The sequence below is a fragment of the Podarcis liolepis genome (assembly GCF_965112155.1).
Source record: "Podarcis liolepis genome assembly, chromosome: 5".
NCBI lineage: Eukaryota > Metazoa > Chordata > Lepidosauria > Squamata > Lacertidae > Podarcis > Podarcis liolepis.
Genome location: NC_139556.1, coordinates 74481947 through 74499360, shown reverse-complemented (window position 1 = coordinate 74499360; position 17414 = coordinate 74481947). Strand labels below are relative to the sequence as shown.

The 17414-nt window shown below is 42.6% G+C and overlaps 1 protein-coding gene across 7 annotated transcripts in view; it reads left to right on the top strand.

Moving 5' to 3' along the window:
• COL4A4 (collagen type IV alpha 4 chain) overlaps positions 1 to 17414 on the top strand; it is a 78337-nt gene that overhangs the window by 24393 nt on the left and 36530 nt on the right. For all 7 annotated transcript variants that reach the window (XR_014526931.1, XM_083506288.1, XM_083506287.1 and 4 more), the window contains 15 exons: positions 2863 to 2997; positions 3191 to 3235; positions 3760 to 3876; positions 4720 to 4788; positions 5727 to 5762; positions 7940 to 8002; positions 10774 to 10809; positions 11032 to 11073; positions 11866 to 11946; positions 12845 to 12898; positions 14294 to 14353; positions 16277 to 16321; positions 16728 to 16781; positions 16979 to 17048; positions 17151 to 17255. Coding sequence is in view for 6 of the 7 variants with exons in the window: in XM_083506288.1 (XP_083362414.1) it covers positions 2863 to 2997; positions 3191 to 3235; positions 3760 to 3876; positions 4720 to 4788; positions 5727 to 5762; positions 7940 to 8002; positions 10774 to 10809; positions 11032 to 11073; positions 11866 to 11946; positions 12845 to 12898; positions 14294 to 14353; positions 16277 to 16321; positions 16728 to 16781; positions 16979 to 17048; positions 17151 to 17255 (1012 nt within the window). In the remaining variant the exon portion in view is untranslated. The remainder of the gene's footprint in view (positions 1 to 2862; positions 2998 to 3190; positions 3236 to 3759; positions 3877 to 4719; positions 4789 to 5726; positions 5763 to 7939; positions 8003 to 10773; positions 10810 to 11031; positions 11074 to 11865; positions 11947 to 12844; positions 12899 to 14293; positions 14354 to 16276; positions 16322 to 16727; positions 16782 to 16978; positions 17049 to 17150; positions 17256 to 17414) is intronic.

Genomic DNA, 17414 nt, shown 5'->3' with positions numbered 1-17414 from the left:
CAGTAGGGATGCTGGGCATTCTTCTGTGTGGAGGGAGTTTCCCAATTTAACAGCTGCCGCCAAGAGAGGCCTCACCTGGGCAACCATTCCTGCACATCTCAGAGTGGTGGGACTATCCTTTGCTAATCCTAAAACCCAGGAGGTTCTGTAGGGATAGAGGTGGTATTTCAGATATTTGGGAACCTAAGTCATTAAAAAAAAGCAATATGAAAACCTTGAATTGAGCCTGTAAACAAACTGGAACTGGCACAGCAGAAGAGGTTATATAAGCTCTAAATAGATATCTGTCCAGTAATCTGGCTGCTGCATTTTGGACTGACAGAAGTTTCTGAAACATTGTCAAGGGCAGCCCCATGTAGAGCACATTGCAGTAATGGAATCGGAACATTATAGGAGCACTGAGTACAATGGCCAAGTCCTCTCTGTCTAAGAGGGGTTGTAGGTGGCAAACCAGAAGAAGCTCGGAATAGGCACTTCTAGTCACCTAGGCTTTCTGAGTCTTATCCTTCTTTGCTATGTGTAATATTTCAGATTTACCTGAGCAGATAAGTCCTATGACTGTGAAGCCCTGACTGCAAGATGGAGTCAACTTTTATTACACCACTTAGAAATTCTGAAATTAAAGGGGCATATAAATAGCTGAAATAAATATACACATTGCTGTATAATTTTGTCTTCAGCATTACAGCCCAAAGGAGAGAGCCTTCTGGAAAGTATTATAGTTTATTCAACTCACCCAGGAATGATTTTGATAATTTCAAGTGAAGTTCCACTTGACTAAATACATAGGCTGGTCCTTGCTGTATACTTCTGTGCAGCATGACTACTAAGCAGATTCATTTGCTCTTGTATTTTTAAAAATGACTAATATGTTGGCCATTCCAAAGGTTGCAGTGATTTTTATAAAGCATAGTTAAATGATCACTGCTCTAATTCATGTAGATTCTGTAGTTGAGTGGTATTCATCTCACAGCAACATGAAAATGGGCTGAGGCTTACTGAAGACCACACAGAGAGTTTTATTGGTCAATAAGAGATGTGAACCTCCATCCCAAGTTTCTGTGCACATTCAGACCCAGTGCTTTAGCTGATACACTAAACATAATAATTAATAATTATAATTAATTAATTAATAATTTATTTATTTATTATTTATAGCCCACCCATCTGGCTGGGTTTCCCTAGCCACCCTGGGCAGCTCCCAACAGAGTATTAAAAACACAATAAAAACTTCCCTAAACAGGGTTGCCTTCAGATGTCTTCTAAAAGTTGAGTAGTTCTTTATCTCCTTGACTTCTGATGGGAGGGTGTTCCACAGGGTGGGCGCCACTACCGAGAAGGCCCTCTGTCTAATTCCCTGTAACTTCACTTCTCACAGTGAGGGAACCGCCAGAAGGCCCTTGGCGCTGGACCTCAGTGTCCGGGCTGAACAATGGGGGTGGAGACACTCCTTCAGGTGTACTGGGCCAAGACTTTAGTAATGTTAACCAAAGATGAATCTTTAAAAGCCAGTTTTCCAAAGGTGGCAATTTGTGGCTGCACTCAGCGCTGGCCCATCAGTGAGGCAGACTGAGGCAGCTGCCTCAGCTGATGGAATCCAAAGGGCACCTTCATGGGTGTGTTGTTGCTGGTGAAGTGAGGAGAAGTGGCAGCTTCTGGGTTATGGCAAGATCTCATGCGAGCAACTGCTAAATCACACTCTTGCAGCCTTCCTGGGACCCTAGTTAGATCACGTGAGGCCTCTGCATGATCGTGTGAGCTCTTGTGAGATCTTGCCAGAAGCTGAAGCCACATGATACCTCTAAGTGAGTCTTCAGTGGTGGCGGCAAGGAGGATAGGGTGTGCATACCACCACAGGGCAGCACCTTCCCATTTGGCCTCAGGCAGTGAAACAGAATGGGCTGCCCAACTTACTTGGGAGTAAGCCCCACTGCAGTCATTAGGACTTACTTCTGAGTGGACATGTATAGGATTACATAGTGCGTTTCCAACTAACATGAAGGTCAAAAAGAGTCATGGAATCAAAGTAGAGGCCAGGGGTTATGGGATTTGCAATTTTCCAAATAAACTGAGAATCAGTAATCCTTCATGAAATAAGAAATATAAGCAAAAAGAGGTTTCGGTAAGGAAAGTCATTGAAAAGGCCTATGAGTTTTCTTCTCATTGAAAAGGCCTGGAAGCTCTGCATCTGGCCATTTCTGATTCTGTTCATGTTGATTCTGTGAACAAGCCATAGACTGTGCTGCACAGGTTTCACACCTATTTGTAGTCCTGTCATTGTGATTACATCAATCCTCTAAAGGCGAAGTGGGTATTTATAATATGTTCACATCTGCGATAAGTATGTTAACGTTTGCTATTTGTGAGCATATGCAAATGTGGTTTCTGCAGTGGAGTTTATAAACTGAAAGGGTTTGCTGCCCTCAAGTGGTTAAATTTTAAGCCATATTGCATTTCTCATCAAGGCTAGATTTGTGGCTTCAGATATCTTAAGGGCAGCATTCAACGAAAGAGTTGCACTAGTGCAATTGGATTCTCCTCCTCTCCCTCTGCACAGCCGGTGCCCTTCCCGGATCTGTTTCGGAGGGTTGTGGTGGGGAGGGCTCACAACAGATTTAGGGAGTGCACAAGGGAAGAAGAGGGAGGAGAGCATTCTCTTGGAACAATCTGCTTAAGGCTACTTTGAAAACAGTGTTCATCCTGTGCTTTTGTGTGTGCATGCTATATTCATTACTACATCGTATCTTAGAAGGAGAAGCTGAAATAATACATGAACAAATTTAGAATGAATATTCTTCCATATCTTCCTTGGGATATATATTTTTTAAGACTGATGAATATGAATTCTTTTTTTCTCTTCAGGGACAACCTGGTCAGATGGGGCCCCAGGGCCCAATTGGGGCTTTGGGTTTAATAGGACCCATTGGTTTGCCAGGAGTAAAAGGCCAGAGGGGTGATATTGGTCTGCCTGGGCCAAGTGGACAAAGAGGAAGTCAGGTAGGTAATAATAATGCTCAAAGAAAGTGATTTAATGTTGTGATAACAAAATAAAGACAATTACAGTGTGAGCCTCAATAGTTCTCTTTCTCACACGGTGTAAGAATATGTATTATGCAAATCTTTCCTTCAAGTTAAATTAGTTTTAAAATTAATGCGTAATTTAACATTTGTTGCAATTTAATCTCTCCAGGGTCCTACTGGCGTTCCAGGATTTTCAGGTTTAGACGGTATACTTGTAAGTATTCTACAGGTGTTCATGTATTTTATAAGACTGTAGGATGGTGTTACTGCAGAACTAAAGGTTTTATTGGTCCTTTTCTGTACTTCTTGCTGAATGAAAGTTCATAACGGTTCTATCTATATAAGGACCACAAAATTCTTCAAAATTCTTCCTATCTTTGAGGAGAGCCAATCATGACTTTCATTACAAAGCTAACAGATATAATTTACAAGATGCTCACACCAAGTATGAAAACCCTTATGCAAATCATGACTTGAACATGATTTGAACTGTGTTAGATATATTAACTTTATTGATGTTTCTTCCTATTGGGTTTCACACGGCAACTTCTCAGGGTTGTGGTGCTCCAACTCACATTGCAACAGGTAACTACTGAAATCTCACTGAGGAGTGGTTTTAGCATAAAAACGTTGTCAAAAACAAGGTTCATGTGTCACCATGGTTTGTGTTTTTGCCAAATCATTATCCTTCCCCTGCCCCATTTATATGAATTTGCATTTTAATGTGATCTGTTCTAGGGGTTACCAGGACCTGATGGACCCAGAGGTAAGCCTGGCTTGGATGGGTGCAATGGCTCAAGGGGAGATCCAGGATTTCCCGGAGAGGCTGGTCGTATTGGCCCAAGAGGCTCCTTCGTGAGTGAAAGTTTATTATGACCTTATTCTAACTATTGTATAGAACCTGAGTGGGGAATGGGTGGACCTTACCTGAACTGGATCACCAGGTCATACCCAGCTTGCTCACTGAGATAATCCAGAGGAAAACTGTTAGCTGCATAGTTGGGCATTTGGTGCCACCAGTATTCCAGCAGAGATTGGGCAGGATTATAAATCATTTAATGTGTCAATATGAATGGAAGTCGTTAATGTTGCAGTTGTTGTATAAGGCATTGTTATTTTGACTGCAGTGTAATTGATATTAAAAAGATTTGGAACAAGAAATAAAGTAAATCATCAAACCATCAATTCTAGCACATGGGGGGTGCACCTAAATTATATAATCTGGCATCTAAATAATTGGTATTAGTAATTGTGTTATAATTTGGCATTGTTATAATGAGGCTATTATTGGATTATTGTAATTGAATACTAATAAAAATTATTATATATATAAAAAAGAGATTGGACAGGCTTTCCTATTTTTTACTTTCTTTCATCTGTTGAAGACTTTTTTTAATACCGAAAAACCTACGCAGTTGTTTCAACTTTTCTTGGGCAGCCAGTTATTTTAATGTTTGATCTGTATTTCTGTTTGTATTTTTAGTATGTGTTTTATGTTTTAACATCATAAACCAACCCAATATTTATGATGTGGCAGTATAGAAATACTTCAATAAACAAATATAAATAAATAAAAAATATTTGCATTGTCCAAATCAAAGACTACTGTTAAACATATATCATTGCTTTGTTTTCATAAGCCAACTCTGTAATTCATTTGAGGGTTTTTTTTTTAATAAAAAACCCCTGTTTTTATAGGGTATTCCTGGTCAAAAGGGAGAAAAAGGAAATTCTGTGTATGTTTCTCAGTTCATTAAAGGACCTTCGGTAAGTGCAATGACATATTATTTGGACAAAGTCTTACTGCAGTTCTTTTAGAAAAGTATTTACATGTCATATGGCTTGCACATTAAAATCTTCATTGGCATGGATATAAAATTCACAGGGGACATCCTTTGGTGTCATCCTGCTTCTGCAATGGGACTCCTCCCCCATCTTGTAGCCCAATGCCCTCCCCAAACATCTGGTCTGGATGGTTGGAGCAGATTGTGGGTTGAAGGGAGGAGGGGAAGGGGATGTCATGCTGCATCTACCAGCACAACATTGGGTATAACTCCATGTAATTATAACAGTTCAGAAATTTTGAAAGTAGATAATGCACATAATACAGGTGAATGCTATAATAGAGAAGGAACTATATCCAGGTTGTCTGGGGAACAATGTCTGCATATTCCAGACACTTCTAGCAAGAATGCATTACATAATTATGGAATTTATTATGGGTTTAAAAATGATGAAAATATACACAATCAGAGGCCTTTCGGTTGCCTCACTGAAGGATTGTTCATCGAAACGTGTAATGGACAAATATAAGAAAGTCCTGCTTTGCCATTTTCTTTTCTGAAACATGTTTTCCCTGTTTACTGATGTGGTTTGTTTTAGGGTGAAATTCCATGTATGCCAATTTGAAAGTGAGGCCCACAGAAATAAGTACAACTTAACTTTTGACTGAACATATATGGGACTGGATATTCAAACTTGTTTTAATACATGTATTAACATGTATTTATTTAGCAAAATGATTTGTTGTGCATAGTCCATTTATTGTCTATTCCCTGGATAAGTGATATCTTAATGTTCACTATCTTATCTTAGATTGTCTGCATTGCTTCCTTTTTATATTGTACTGTAATTCATGATGCTATGGTAATGTGAATAGCTACTACAAAGAGGTGTGTGATCTAACAAAGTGGTTATGGTTACAGGGAGAAAGAGGGGATCCCGGATCCCGTGGCATGCCTGTAAGTCCCTTCATTAATTTGTTTATGTTTGATTTGGAGCAATACAGTCCATATCATTGAAATTTTACTGCTATACATTGTGGGTAGCTATGAAATCCTTTCCGTCTGCCTTGAAGTCAGTAGCTGCTCTCTGCAGTTGCATTAACATATATAGCAACTCAGAACAAAGATCACTGCCGTTGTGTGTCTGTACCACTGACAGATGCCTTCAGCAGTGTCTAGTGGTAGCATATAGACTCATAGAATTGTAGAGTTGGAATGGACCACCAGGGTCATCTTATTTCCAACCCCCTGCAGTGCAGGAATCTTTTGCCCAATGTGAGATTAAGAGTATCATGCTCTATCATCTGAGCAATCCTTGTGTGATGATCTGCTCTACGTGTTCCAGTTGCCATGTAGAACAGTTATTCTGTGAGGAACTACTTCCAACAGCGTCCATACATGAACTGTAACATAAGCCACCAGCACCCTGGCCAACAAATTAAAATGTAAGGCAAACCCACTCAGTCACCCAGACCAGCCACGCAATTGGACAGGCAAGGGCAATAGAGGGGGAAACGTACAAGCACCCTGGCCAAAAATTAAATAAAAACTCATAGCCACCAAGGCAGAGGCAGGAGAAGGAAAGCGAGGAGACGAGGGAGAAAGAAAGACGGAGCCACACTCACACTCAGACCTCGCTGGGGGCACGTGCTGGGCAAGGGAACAAGCTGCAGCTTAAGAAAGGTAATTCACACTCAGACCGCACAAACAAATCAAGCACCAGGAGTGGGGGGAAATAAAAGGTTAAATGTAGGTTTTTACACGGAAAAGAGGACACAGCAAGGCAAACCTGGATGCCTGGGTTTTTAGAAGCAGTAAAGCAATGAGCGCACACAAGCCTCCTAAAGTTAAAAGGCAAGCCAGGAACCAGGCAGTCTCCACACACACAGACACCCCCTCCCCCGACTCCAAACCTTGTGGCTCTTCCCTGTGATGACTGTGATGACTCCTAGCTGATGACTTGAGACGGGACAACGAAAAGTGAGGCTGGAAGGCTGGTGCCGCAGCAATTTGGGCTGCTAAACACTCCCCCTCGCAGGCACCTGGTTGGGTGCCTGCTTGAGGCGGAGTCCGGCTCCCGACCACAACCACTCCCCTCTCTTGCAGGAGGAGAGTCTTTAGCTTGTACACAGTGTAACCCATGAATCCTTGTAGATCATTACTCTTAATGAAAATCAAGTAGCTGGCTGGTGATGGTGTTTGACTGGAATATTGCCTACGTGCAGTGGGCCAAGTTCAAATGGTGAAGGCTGTTAGTAGCTGGATGAGAATACTGAAGCTGCTACACGAAACATCAAACAACATTTTCTTTTGATGGAAAACAGAATGCTGCTGTTACGTTTTTAAAAAGAACATTGTGTCACAAATTAGAGGAGATGGATTTTCAATTTAATATTGTGACAGGTGGTGGCACCTGTTCACCAATAAACCTTGGCTTAACACCACCAACGAAACCTCCATCTTACTTAACTACCTTATCGGTGGTGACGCACAGGTATGCCTTTATAAAGGCTAGATTCAATGTTTTCCCATCAAACGTGTTGGGTAACAGACTCTCCAACGGACAGATCTCACTCCTCTGTGACTGTAAAAGTGGATCTATAGAATCGTTATATCATATAATCTTCTGTTGTCCATTACATTCAGCTGCACGGTCCAAGTTTCTGGCCCCATATTTATCGAGAATTGCTGACGGTCCTCAGGAAGCCCAAATAATATACTTATTAAACGACGAAGATACAAGCAGATCCCTTGCAGTCGCTAGATACCTGATTAATGTTTTATTCCAAAAGAGGAGAAAGGGATCGCTGTATGTCTCGGACAGCTTAGCTAAATTTAAGAACCATCAATAAGTGCCAGAACTAAGACATATACCCCCCACAATCTGATGGATCTGAACTGCGGTTTACATAGAGGGAGCTTATTGTGTATAGTGTTCACTTAACTGAAGTAAAATTGGTCCTATATGGGTGTTTTAACTTGGAACTGTTTAAGCTGTATTGTTTATGGATAAATTCTGATGTATTGTTTTCGATATGGGCCAATGGCCGCAATAAATCTATCTATCACCTATCTATCTATCTATCTATCTATCTATCTATCTATCTATCTATCATTGTGTCATCTCTTCCCAGGGTCCCAGAGGAGAAAGGGGCCCCAGAGGTCCACCTGGATTTCCAGGCCAACCAGGCATACAGGTACAATGCTGACATTTTTATTTCACCCCTTCACTGTAAGTGTGCTAGGATGGGTTAGCCTTCTGTCTGTTTATCTATTAATCATAGAATCATAGAGTTGGAATAGACCACAAGGGCCATTGAGTCCAACCCCCTGCCAAGAAGGAAACACCATCAGAGCACTCCTGACATATGATTGTCAAGCCTCTGCTTAAAGACCTCCAAAGAAGGAGACTCCACCACTCCTTGGCAGCAAATTCCACTGTCGAACAGCTCTTACCGTCAGGAAGTTCTTCCTAATGTTTAGGTGGAATCTTCTTTCTTGTAGTTTGGATCCATTGCTCCGTGTCCGCTTCTCTGGAGCAGCGGAAAACAACCTTTCTCCCTCCTCTATGTGACATCCTTTTATATATTTGAACATGGCTATCATATCACCCCTTAACCTCCTCTTCTCCAAGCTAAACATGCCCAGCTCCCTTAGCCGTTCCTCATAAGGCATCGTTTCCAGGCCTTTGACCATTTTGGTTGCCCTCCTCTGGACACGTTCCAGTTTGTCAGTGCCCTTCTTGAACTGTGGTGCCCAGAACTGGACACAGTACTCCAGAGCAGAATACAGTGGCACTATTACTTCCCTTGATCTAGATGCTATACTCCTATTGATGCAGCCCAGAATTGCATTGGCTTTTTTAGCTGCCGCGTCACACTGTTGGCTCATGTCAAGTTTGTGGTCAACCAAGACTCCTAGATCTTTTTCACATGTACTGCTCTCAAGCCAGGTGTCACCCATCTTGTATTTGTGCCTCTCATTTTTTTTGCCCAAGTGCAATACTTTACATTTCTCCTTGTTAAAGTTCATCTTGTTTGTTTTTTATTAGTTCATCACCAATGTGAATTTTGCGTATTATACACAAAATTCATGCATTATACACAGATTTAAATGGGAAATTGTATTGTTAGTCTGCTCAAGTTCATACACATTCATGAATTCACATCTGCAGATAGGTAATGCTCATTATCTAATTTCTTCAACTGAAAAATACTCTTAAAGCCAAACTTGTGAACACTGAGCAACAAAAGTGACCAGCAACTTAACTAAAGATTCACCATGGTGCTATATAAGAAAAATTGGGGTAAGCAATCACTTTCCCCCTATAAGAGAATGTATACACCAGCTGATTAGGGAATGGCTTGTGCAGTCTACTCATGATGGGTACAATCTTAAATGGATAATTATTAGCTGTCTGTTTTCCAAGTTAGCAGCGCAAATAGTAATTCAAAAAGATGTTTTGCGGGTGCCTTCATCCCAGCCACTGTCCCATCATTTTGTATCCTACTTTACAGACATGCTAATCCATTAAAAACATACCGTATTTTTCGTCCCATAGGACGCTCCGTCCCATAGGACGCACCTAGGTTTTTTTTGGGGGGGGAATAAAGGAATTTTCCCACCTTTATTTCCCACCCAAAAGCAGGTCGGGGAAACCGAACCAGGTCGAGGAACAGCGGGATGGTGGCACTGCGCCTCCCTGCTGTCCCCCGAGCTTGTGGGGCTGGCCGATGTCTGCCCAGCGCCAGGGGCGCTCTGCTCCTTCAGCGTGGGGAGCCCTGCGGGGAACTCCTGCAAGGCTCCCCACGCTGCGGATGTCCGCCCGACGCGGGAGGTGCTCTGCTCAGGGCGCCCCCCCGCAGGGCGGCAGGCTGCTATCCGCAGCGTGGGGAGCCCTGCGGGGAACTCCTGCAAGGCTCCCCACACTGCAGATGTCTGCCCAGCGCAGGGGGCGCTCTGCTTCAGGGCGCCCCGCCCGCCAGGCGGCAGGCTGCTATCCGCAGGATGGGGAACCCTGCGGGGAACTCCTGCAAGGCTCCCCACGCTGCGGATGTCTGCCCGGCGCCACGGGCGCTCTGCTTCAGGGCGCCCCTTGCGCCAGGCGGCAGGCTGCTATCCGCAGCCTAGACATCCCCGCGGGACCTCCCGCAGGGCTGCCTAGGCTGCGGATGTGTTCCCGAAGCGCCGGGCACTTTGCTTTCAGGGCGCCCGACGCTCAGGGAAGCAGGCTGCTATCCGCAGCCTAGACAGCCCTGCGGGACCTCCCACAGGGCTGCCTAGGCTGCGGATGTCTTCCTGAAGCCTGGAGGGCGAGAGGGGTCGGTGCGCACCGACCCCTCTCGCTCTCCAAGCTTCAGCAAAAGCCTGCATTCACCCCATAGGACGCACCCAGATTTTCCCTTCATTTTTGGAGGGGGAAAAAGTGCGTCCTATAGGGCGAAAAATACAGTAAATCCAACTATTAAAAAAAAACCCTTTACTAATTCACCAATCCCAGATGTCTCGTTGCTAGTCTTTCACCCCAACTTGAACAAACTTCAGCTGTTTCACAGTTTTGGAGATGTCACAAGTTTTCTCCCTCACACCACTCTCCACCAAAGGGTGAGGAGGAAATAAAAGAAAAACCTCCCCCACCACAAGCTCACAGAAAAGTTTACTGGTCACAGTAGGCTGTAGGGTTATATGTACAGAAACTCTGCAAAGCTTTGCGTGGCAGTGAAAATGTTTGGTGGAAAATATTAAAAAGAACAGAAGACAGTAGGTAAATATGTGGGATCTGTGGCCTTCCATCACAGCTGATAATTGCCCATGCTGGCTTGGGCTGATGGGAGTTGAAATCCAGCAACATCTAGATGGGCCACAGGTTCCCCATCCCTGCCCCTATGGTATTGCTGTTGTATATATTTCTCAGGTTGAATTCCTGTACTTGTAAATAACTACTCATTCCCTGTTCCTCCTCCCAAAGGGAACTACAGGTCCTCCTGGTTTGCCAGGTGAGCAGGTAAGAGGCATTTTTTTTCTCCCATGTTAAAGTTTATACAGCATTTATCACACTGGTATTTTCTTTTGTTTCACTCGGTTATAGGTTTTTATAAAGAAACTTGCTTTAAGTTCCAAACTTTAGCCACCCAATCTAATGATAAACTGGCATTGATTTCTGCATCTTTTAAAAAGTCTCTCTTTTACCCCCCCCCCTTCTGTTTAAAAATTAACTATTCATTAGGGAAATCCAGGAATTGGCGTGGAAGGACAGAAAGGGGAGCCGGTAAGCAAATAAGCTGTCTCTGGGAATAGCTGCCTGAAAAGTGTAATCATAGTAAGAGATAGCTGAAGAAAGTGAATAAGCTTCACGTTCATGGGTTTATTAAGTTTCCTGTAAAGGGGGAAAAAAAGATCTTTTGTGGTTTCATACATAATTTGAGTTCTGGGAATTTCTAGAGCAGCCTTCACCAATCCTTCAAATGCTTTTGATTGCAATTCCCATCAGCCCTAAGTGGATAAAATAACACTATCAGCTGTATACTCTCATATGTGAAGAAGCATACAGTGGTTTGCGAACTTTGTTCAGAAGCTGAATGGGTTCCATTTTGAGTGCCACCCTTTCGTTTTGAGTGTTATGCTGAGGTCTGTCTGTTTTTGCTATTTATTTTATGTTTTTGTGACTGTGTGGAACCCAGTTCAGCTGCTGATTGATTGATTGATTGCGTGACTGCAGTACATTGTTTATTGCTTTCATTTTATGGATCAATGGTCTTGTTAGATAGTAAAATTCATGTTAAATTGCTGTTTTAGGGATTGCTTTTAAAAGTCTGGAACGGATTAATCCATTTTGCATTACTTTCTATGGGAAAGTGCACCTTGGTTTTGGAACACTTTGGTTTTGGAATGGACTTCCTGAACAGATTAAGTTTGCGAACCAAGGTACCACTGTAGATAGAGCAGTGGCATGAGACTCAGTTAACACAGATCAGAGTAGGCTGTTCAAACATAGAATGAGTCCTCTGCAACTAACTCCACAATGTTATTCACTCCGTTTACTATTTCCATGGATTTTTAGGGTGATGTTGGACCTCCTGGATCTGCCGGGCAGCCTTTATTAGTTGGACCTCCTGATTCTCAACTGTTAAAGGGAGAAAAGGTATGCAAATTATACAGTGCATTTGCAATGTCGATTTCTTCTTATAAAGTACCCAGTAAATTTCAGTGAAATCTATGCTCATTTTTTAATGCGTAGGGTCACAGCTTAAAACCCTAATCATAGAGGTGGATACATTTGTGTTAGACTATAGAAAGGCAAGCACCACAGCAGTATCCTGAGCAAAAGAAGTGCAGTACTTCCACTAACCCAGAAGTAGCCGCTCCTGGTTGCGAACTTTGCCCCAGGATGTGAGCAGAAATTGCATGCCAGAGGCATGCACACAGCAGGAGGTGCCATTAACGAAAGCGCACCTCATGTTACGAGTGATTTCCGGTTATAAACAGACCTCCGGAACGGATTCTGTTCGTAACCAGAGGTACCACTGTAAAGCAAATTTGTCCTGGTATGCTGCATGTCACTTGGCCACACTGCAATGGTGTTCATATACTATGCCCACTTTTGTCAAGGCTGTTGCTAGCATCATGCCAATTTGCAATGGGAAAAAAAGCCTGTATGAATTATGGGGCTTCCTTGGCTGATTTAACTCATAGTTAATGAAGTTGCAAAAAGAAGCGGTGTGATCAAGTGGTCCTCCAAGATGTTGCTGAACACTGGCTGTGCAGAACTGGGGCTGATGGGAGCTGGGAGTCCAGCAACATCTAGAGGACCACAGGTTCCCGACCCCTGAGCCACAGTAAGCAAATTTAATAAAGAATATGTGTTGTGGAAGGGGAATTATTGGGTTGTCTGTTTTTGTTTTTATTATGCATTTCGTGTTTTTTATATTGTGGTTTTATGTTGTGAACCACCCTGAGATCTATGGGTATAGGGCAGTATACGAATTTCATAAATCATCATCATAAGCAACATATTTTAAATTAAATGTTTTAATACTCAGGGTGTAAAAGGAATGCCTGGAACTATAGGTGCCAAAGGATTGCCTGGGCGCAAAGTAAGTGACATTACTTTTTTTAATTCATGAATTGATTTCATAGATATTTTATCCCAGGACTTACTAAAAATGCTTGGAAGTGTTTGGGGCTTTTCCCTAGCTAGCATTGGATTTCCTCTTTATCAGTTTATTGGAACATAGGAGGCTGCCTTATAACGAGCCAGATCATTGGTCCACCCTAGCTCAGTATTGTATGCACCATATGTGGGAAACGTTTGCTCCTCCCGATGTTGCTGAGCTACAAATCTCATCATTACAAGCAAGCATGGCCAAGGAATGATGGGAGTTGCATTTCAGCAACATCTGGAGAGCCAAAGGTTCCTGACACCTGGTGTACACTGACTGGCAACAGCTCCCCATGGTTTCAGACAGGGGAGACTTCCCATCCCCGGGACTTCCTTTATGCAATGCAGTTTTTCTACCACTGCACTATGGTATTTCCTGCAGGCCTATCTTTTTCCTGAGCTGGAATGCAGCAACTGACTGCAGGGCCAAACTAGACAAAACACCACTCATGCAATTTCTGATTGCATGAATGGCATCTTGTCCAGTTTTGTCCTCCGTCCCTGTCATTCCCAGGCTGGGTGATCTGTTCTTTGCACCACTATCTTCACTGGATGTTTATTTGCAGGCCCAGGCCCAGTGGAGCCATGGGCAGCGAGGGTGCCATGTAGAACATTAATTTCAATAAGACACAGGACAGCAGCCTTGGGGTTTAAACATACCACAGCTTTATTGAGAACAGAGGTCAGTTGGTTTTGGCATAGGTATTGGTTGTGTATCCTGAAATCAACCAGCCCAACATCTGATTGATGATTGGCAGGTTTTGCCAAGTTTAAGGGTTGCACTATGATGTGTATCATATCCAGGTAACCTGTAGGATCACAGTTTGGGGTGCTATGGCCCATCAATCCCTGAGCTGGGCATCTGGGCAAGAAGCATCTCCCCGAGGCTCCTGTTTTAAGGGGCTACCCTGAGACCGTGGAGTAGTCACTGCTTGCTTAGATTAAGGATCCAACCCAATGCCTTATAATCCAGTAAGTTGTGACAATTGCTATGAGATGGGCAAAACCTTCAGACAGGCCCAGTTAGCCTGAAGGGCAAATTTGTCCCTCATCATGAATACAGCAACTGAAGAACTTCCAAAAAGAGGTGCCGGAACACACCATGAACGCCTCCCTTGCTCTCTTATAATGACAATGGAGTCCACCTGAGAGGTGCTAGAACTGAGTTCCGGTCAGTTCCTGCTGGAAAAAAGCCCTGCATAGAATGGTCCACACACACACACCCAGTCCCAGATCTATATAGGAGAGCCCCAAACAAGTGAACTGTGTAATAGAATTTGTGTTTCTTATTTGAAGTAATTAGATTGTTTTTTGTTTTGCATAAAAACAGGGTTCACTTGGAATTGGAGAGAAGGGTGAAAGGGGGATTCCTGGCTTTCCTGGATTGCGGGTGAGGAATTTTCAGAATAAGCCAATATAGTTACCCTTTATACATGGCTTTTGAGTAGCGGTTGCCAGTGTGATGCCTTCCAGAAGCTTACTGGACAGAAGCTCCCATGAGCTCCAACCAGCATGGACAATGGTTGGGGATGACTGAAATGGTAGTTCATCAACACCCAGAGGTGCACCATGTTGGCTATTCCTGGCTTATAAATACTAGAAAGGCAATTTAACTATACAAGAACTTTCATACTACCAATGCAATATTTATTTTTTATTATTATAGTCTGTATCAGTTTTGAGAAGCTTTTTTTTATTTTAAAGAATTGTTATTGCAAACCTACTGTAGGAATGCTGGCTGATCTATGCATATCTAGTGGGACTTTTTTTCATTGAGCAAGATGGCCCTGATGTTTAAATCAAACCACTACACATTGTTTGCTATTTGGAGTCTGTGTGTGTGTGTGCGTTGTTCAAGAAGCACACATTTGAACTTCACTAGGCACATGGAACTAGACTGTGGCTTATGTCTGATTTTGACATCCTAAGACCACATATCCTGGAGTAATTAAAGCTGAATATATAAAGGAGACTCTGAACCTCAAAGTCATTTTGTTTGTATTATATTATTAACTGCAGCCTTTTATTAATGGGAGTTTGGCTTTTTGATCTTAGTCTCAAGTGGTTTTGTCACAGGGTTGCACAAGATACAACATTTCAGTATATAGCTCAGGATTGTGGGGGTGCTTTCGGAGTACTGTCTTTGGTTTTGAATGATTGAGTTTGGCATGTGAAAGTTTAATTTTTGTTTTATTGTAAATGATCTAATGACGTCTTTAACTGGATGCAGATTGTTCCATTTATCATTAACATGTTTTTCTGCCATTAGACGTCTTGGGCAAAATGTATAAAAAGAAGATATTCTAAGTAAAAAAAAGTTTAATTTAGTTTCTCATATTGCTTGTAATTACAGCCCTATCTGGGCATCCTCTCCAGGTGATTACCATTAGCAGGGTCTAGAACTGTAATCTTCCACAGTTCTAGATTCTTTGGAAGCCTCCAAAAGTAGAGGGAGCTCCCTGCTACAGAGGTTTCCCTTGCCAGTAGACAATAAAGGCTGTGATGGGGTCATGATCATAGGAGCCAACTCCTAGGGGCCGATGACCCTTCATCCCCCAATAAAAAAAATTATGCCCCCCCCCAAGTTGATGGGCATTGCCATTCAAATGGTGTGCATGCACCACATCATGTGATCAATTATGCAGGGTGGGGCTTACCTGGGCCTCCCCAATATTTTATTCAAGTTGGCATCACTGGTCATGATGGACTGGGTAGGGCCTATTAGCTCATCTCGCTCTGAACCTCACAGAGTAGTGTGTGTGTGTGTGTGTGTGTACTAGAGAGAGAGGGGGGGGGGGAGAATGGCCAGATATGGCCTAGGCAACATTGCAAGGTATTTATACAATTAACTTTTGCTAAAGTAGGGCCAATATGTTGAGATACAGCATACTGAGTTCAATAGAATTTATTTCCAATGAGTTGGGTTCTGAGAACTGTTAGTAGAAGAAAACATGTGGAAATGAATTTTCCCATCAACTCTTCCCCACTGCAACCTCCCAAAATGTGAGATGGAGAATGGGGGATCACTATGGGAGGGGAGAATTGGCCCAAAGTTGGATAAAGGCACCTTATGCAAATACAACAGGGATTTATGTAACTCTGGGGTAACCAACATGGTGCACTCCAGCTGTTGTGGGCCACAACTCCCATCAGCCTCAGTCAAGGTGGCTAACGGTCAGGGATGATGGGAGTTGTAGTTCATAATATCTGGAGGGCACCACATTGGCTACCCTTGGTGTCACCCAATGTGTTCATAATCAGGGTGTTAAAAATACCTAAGATTATAACTTTTTGTCTCTGTCCTTTTCCATAGGGGAGTCCAGGTTCTTATGGATCATCAGGAATTCCAGGAAGCAAGGTAGCATATATTTATAAATAAAAGATAAACAATGTCTATAATTTACTAATAAAATAAACCTAATTATAGCGTCCATATCCATAGCACACACACCTTCCCTTATTTTGTAAGATAAATCAGTGCTGGTGTATTTTAAAAACATTTTTTAAATGTTTGGAATTTCTTTTACCTGCTAAGCCCCCACAATTTCAGACCTGTTTTTGAGAGTCTGCGTAATGGTGGTCGTTTGGCTCTGAGCTAGCAAACCTTGTCAACGAAACTTAACTTGAAGTGCATGAATTGTCACAGATTAACCAATTTGGGATAATGTCTTACACAGTTATCCCCATTAAGTCCCATTAATTACAGTGTAACCTATTTGCACGATAAGCGTTCTTAAGGGACAAACAAATATTGTTTATTTCAGGGTGAAACTGGAATGGCTGGATTTCCTGGAGAGGATGGGCTTCCAGGAATTAAGGTCAGGTCTCAAATGCAGAAGGTTCTTTATATATCTGTGTTTATGGCAAGCTTACATGGAATCTATTCTGTTCTGTAGAGAGCAGAGGGGTTATTTTAATTCATTCCATCACCTTTCACTATCACAGTTAATTGTTTCCCTTGGGCTCCTATAGGTACAATGTTGTTACATTGCAATAAACCTGAAAATTCTTACAGGGGGACCCAGGAGACAGTGGGCTGCCAGGGCCACCAGGACCTCGAGGAATACCACGCCCTGGAATAAAAGGTTTAACTAATATTAAACAATTCAATGCACATTTAATACAATTCATGGTAACATACAATTATGTTAACAACAACCACCACATTTTCCAATGATCTCCTACAGGTCTTCAAGGAGACCCTGGAGACCCTGGACCTCCTGGAAATGTGGGGGCAGATGGGTTGACGGGCCCTCCTGGTGCATATGGCAGGCAAGGGGAAGATGGAGCCAGTAAGAAACCTTTTTTATGTTTAGGGTAAAAGAAAGTTCTATCACCAGCTTTCGCTTCTTTCCATAAAGGTTATGCTGACAGATCCCAGGATAAAAATAATCTGTAGCAGCCTTTTCTAGTTACGTCTGTGCATTTCTAAGCATTATAGTAAGAGTTTA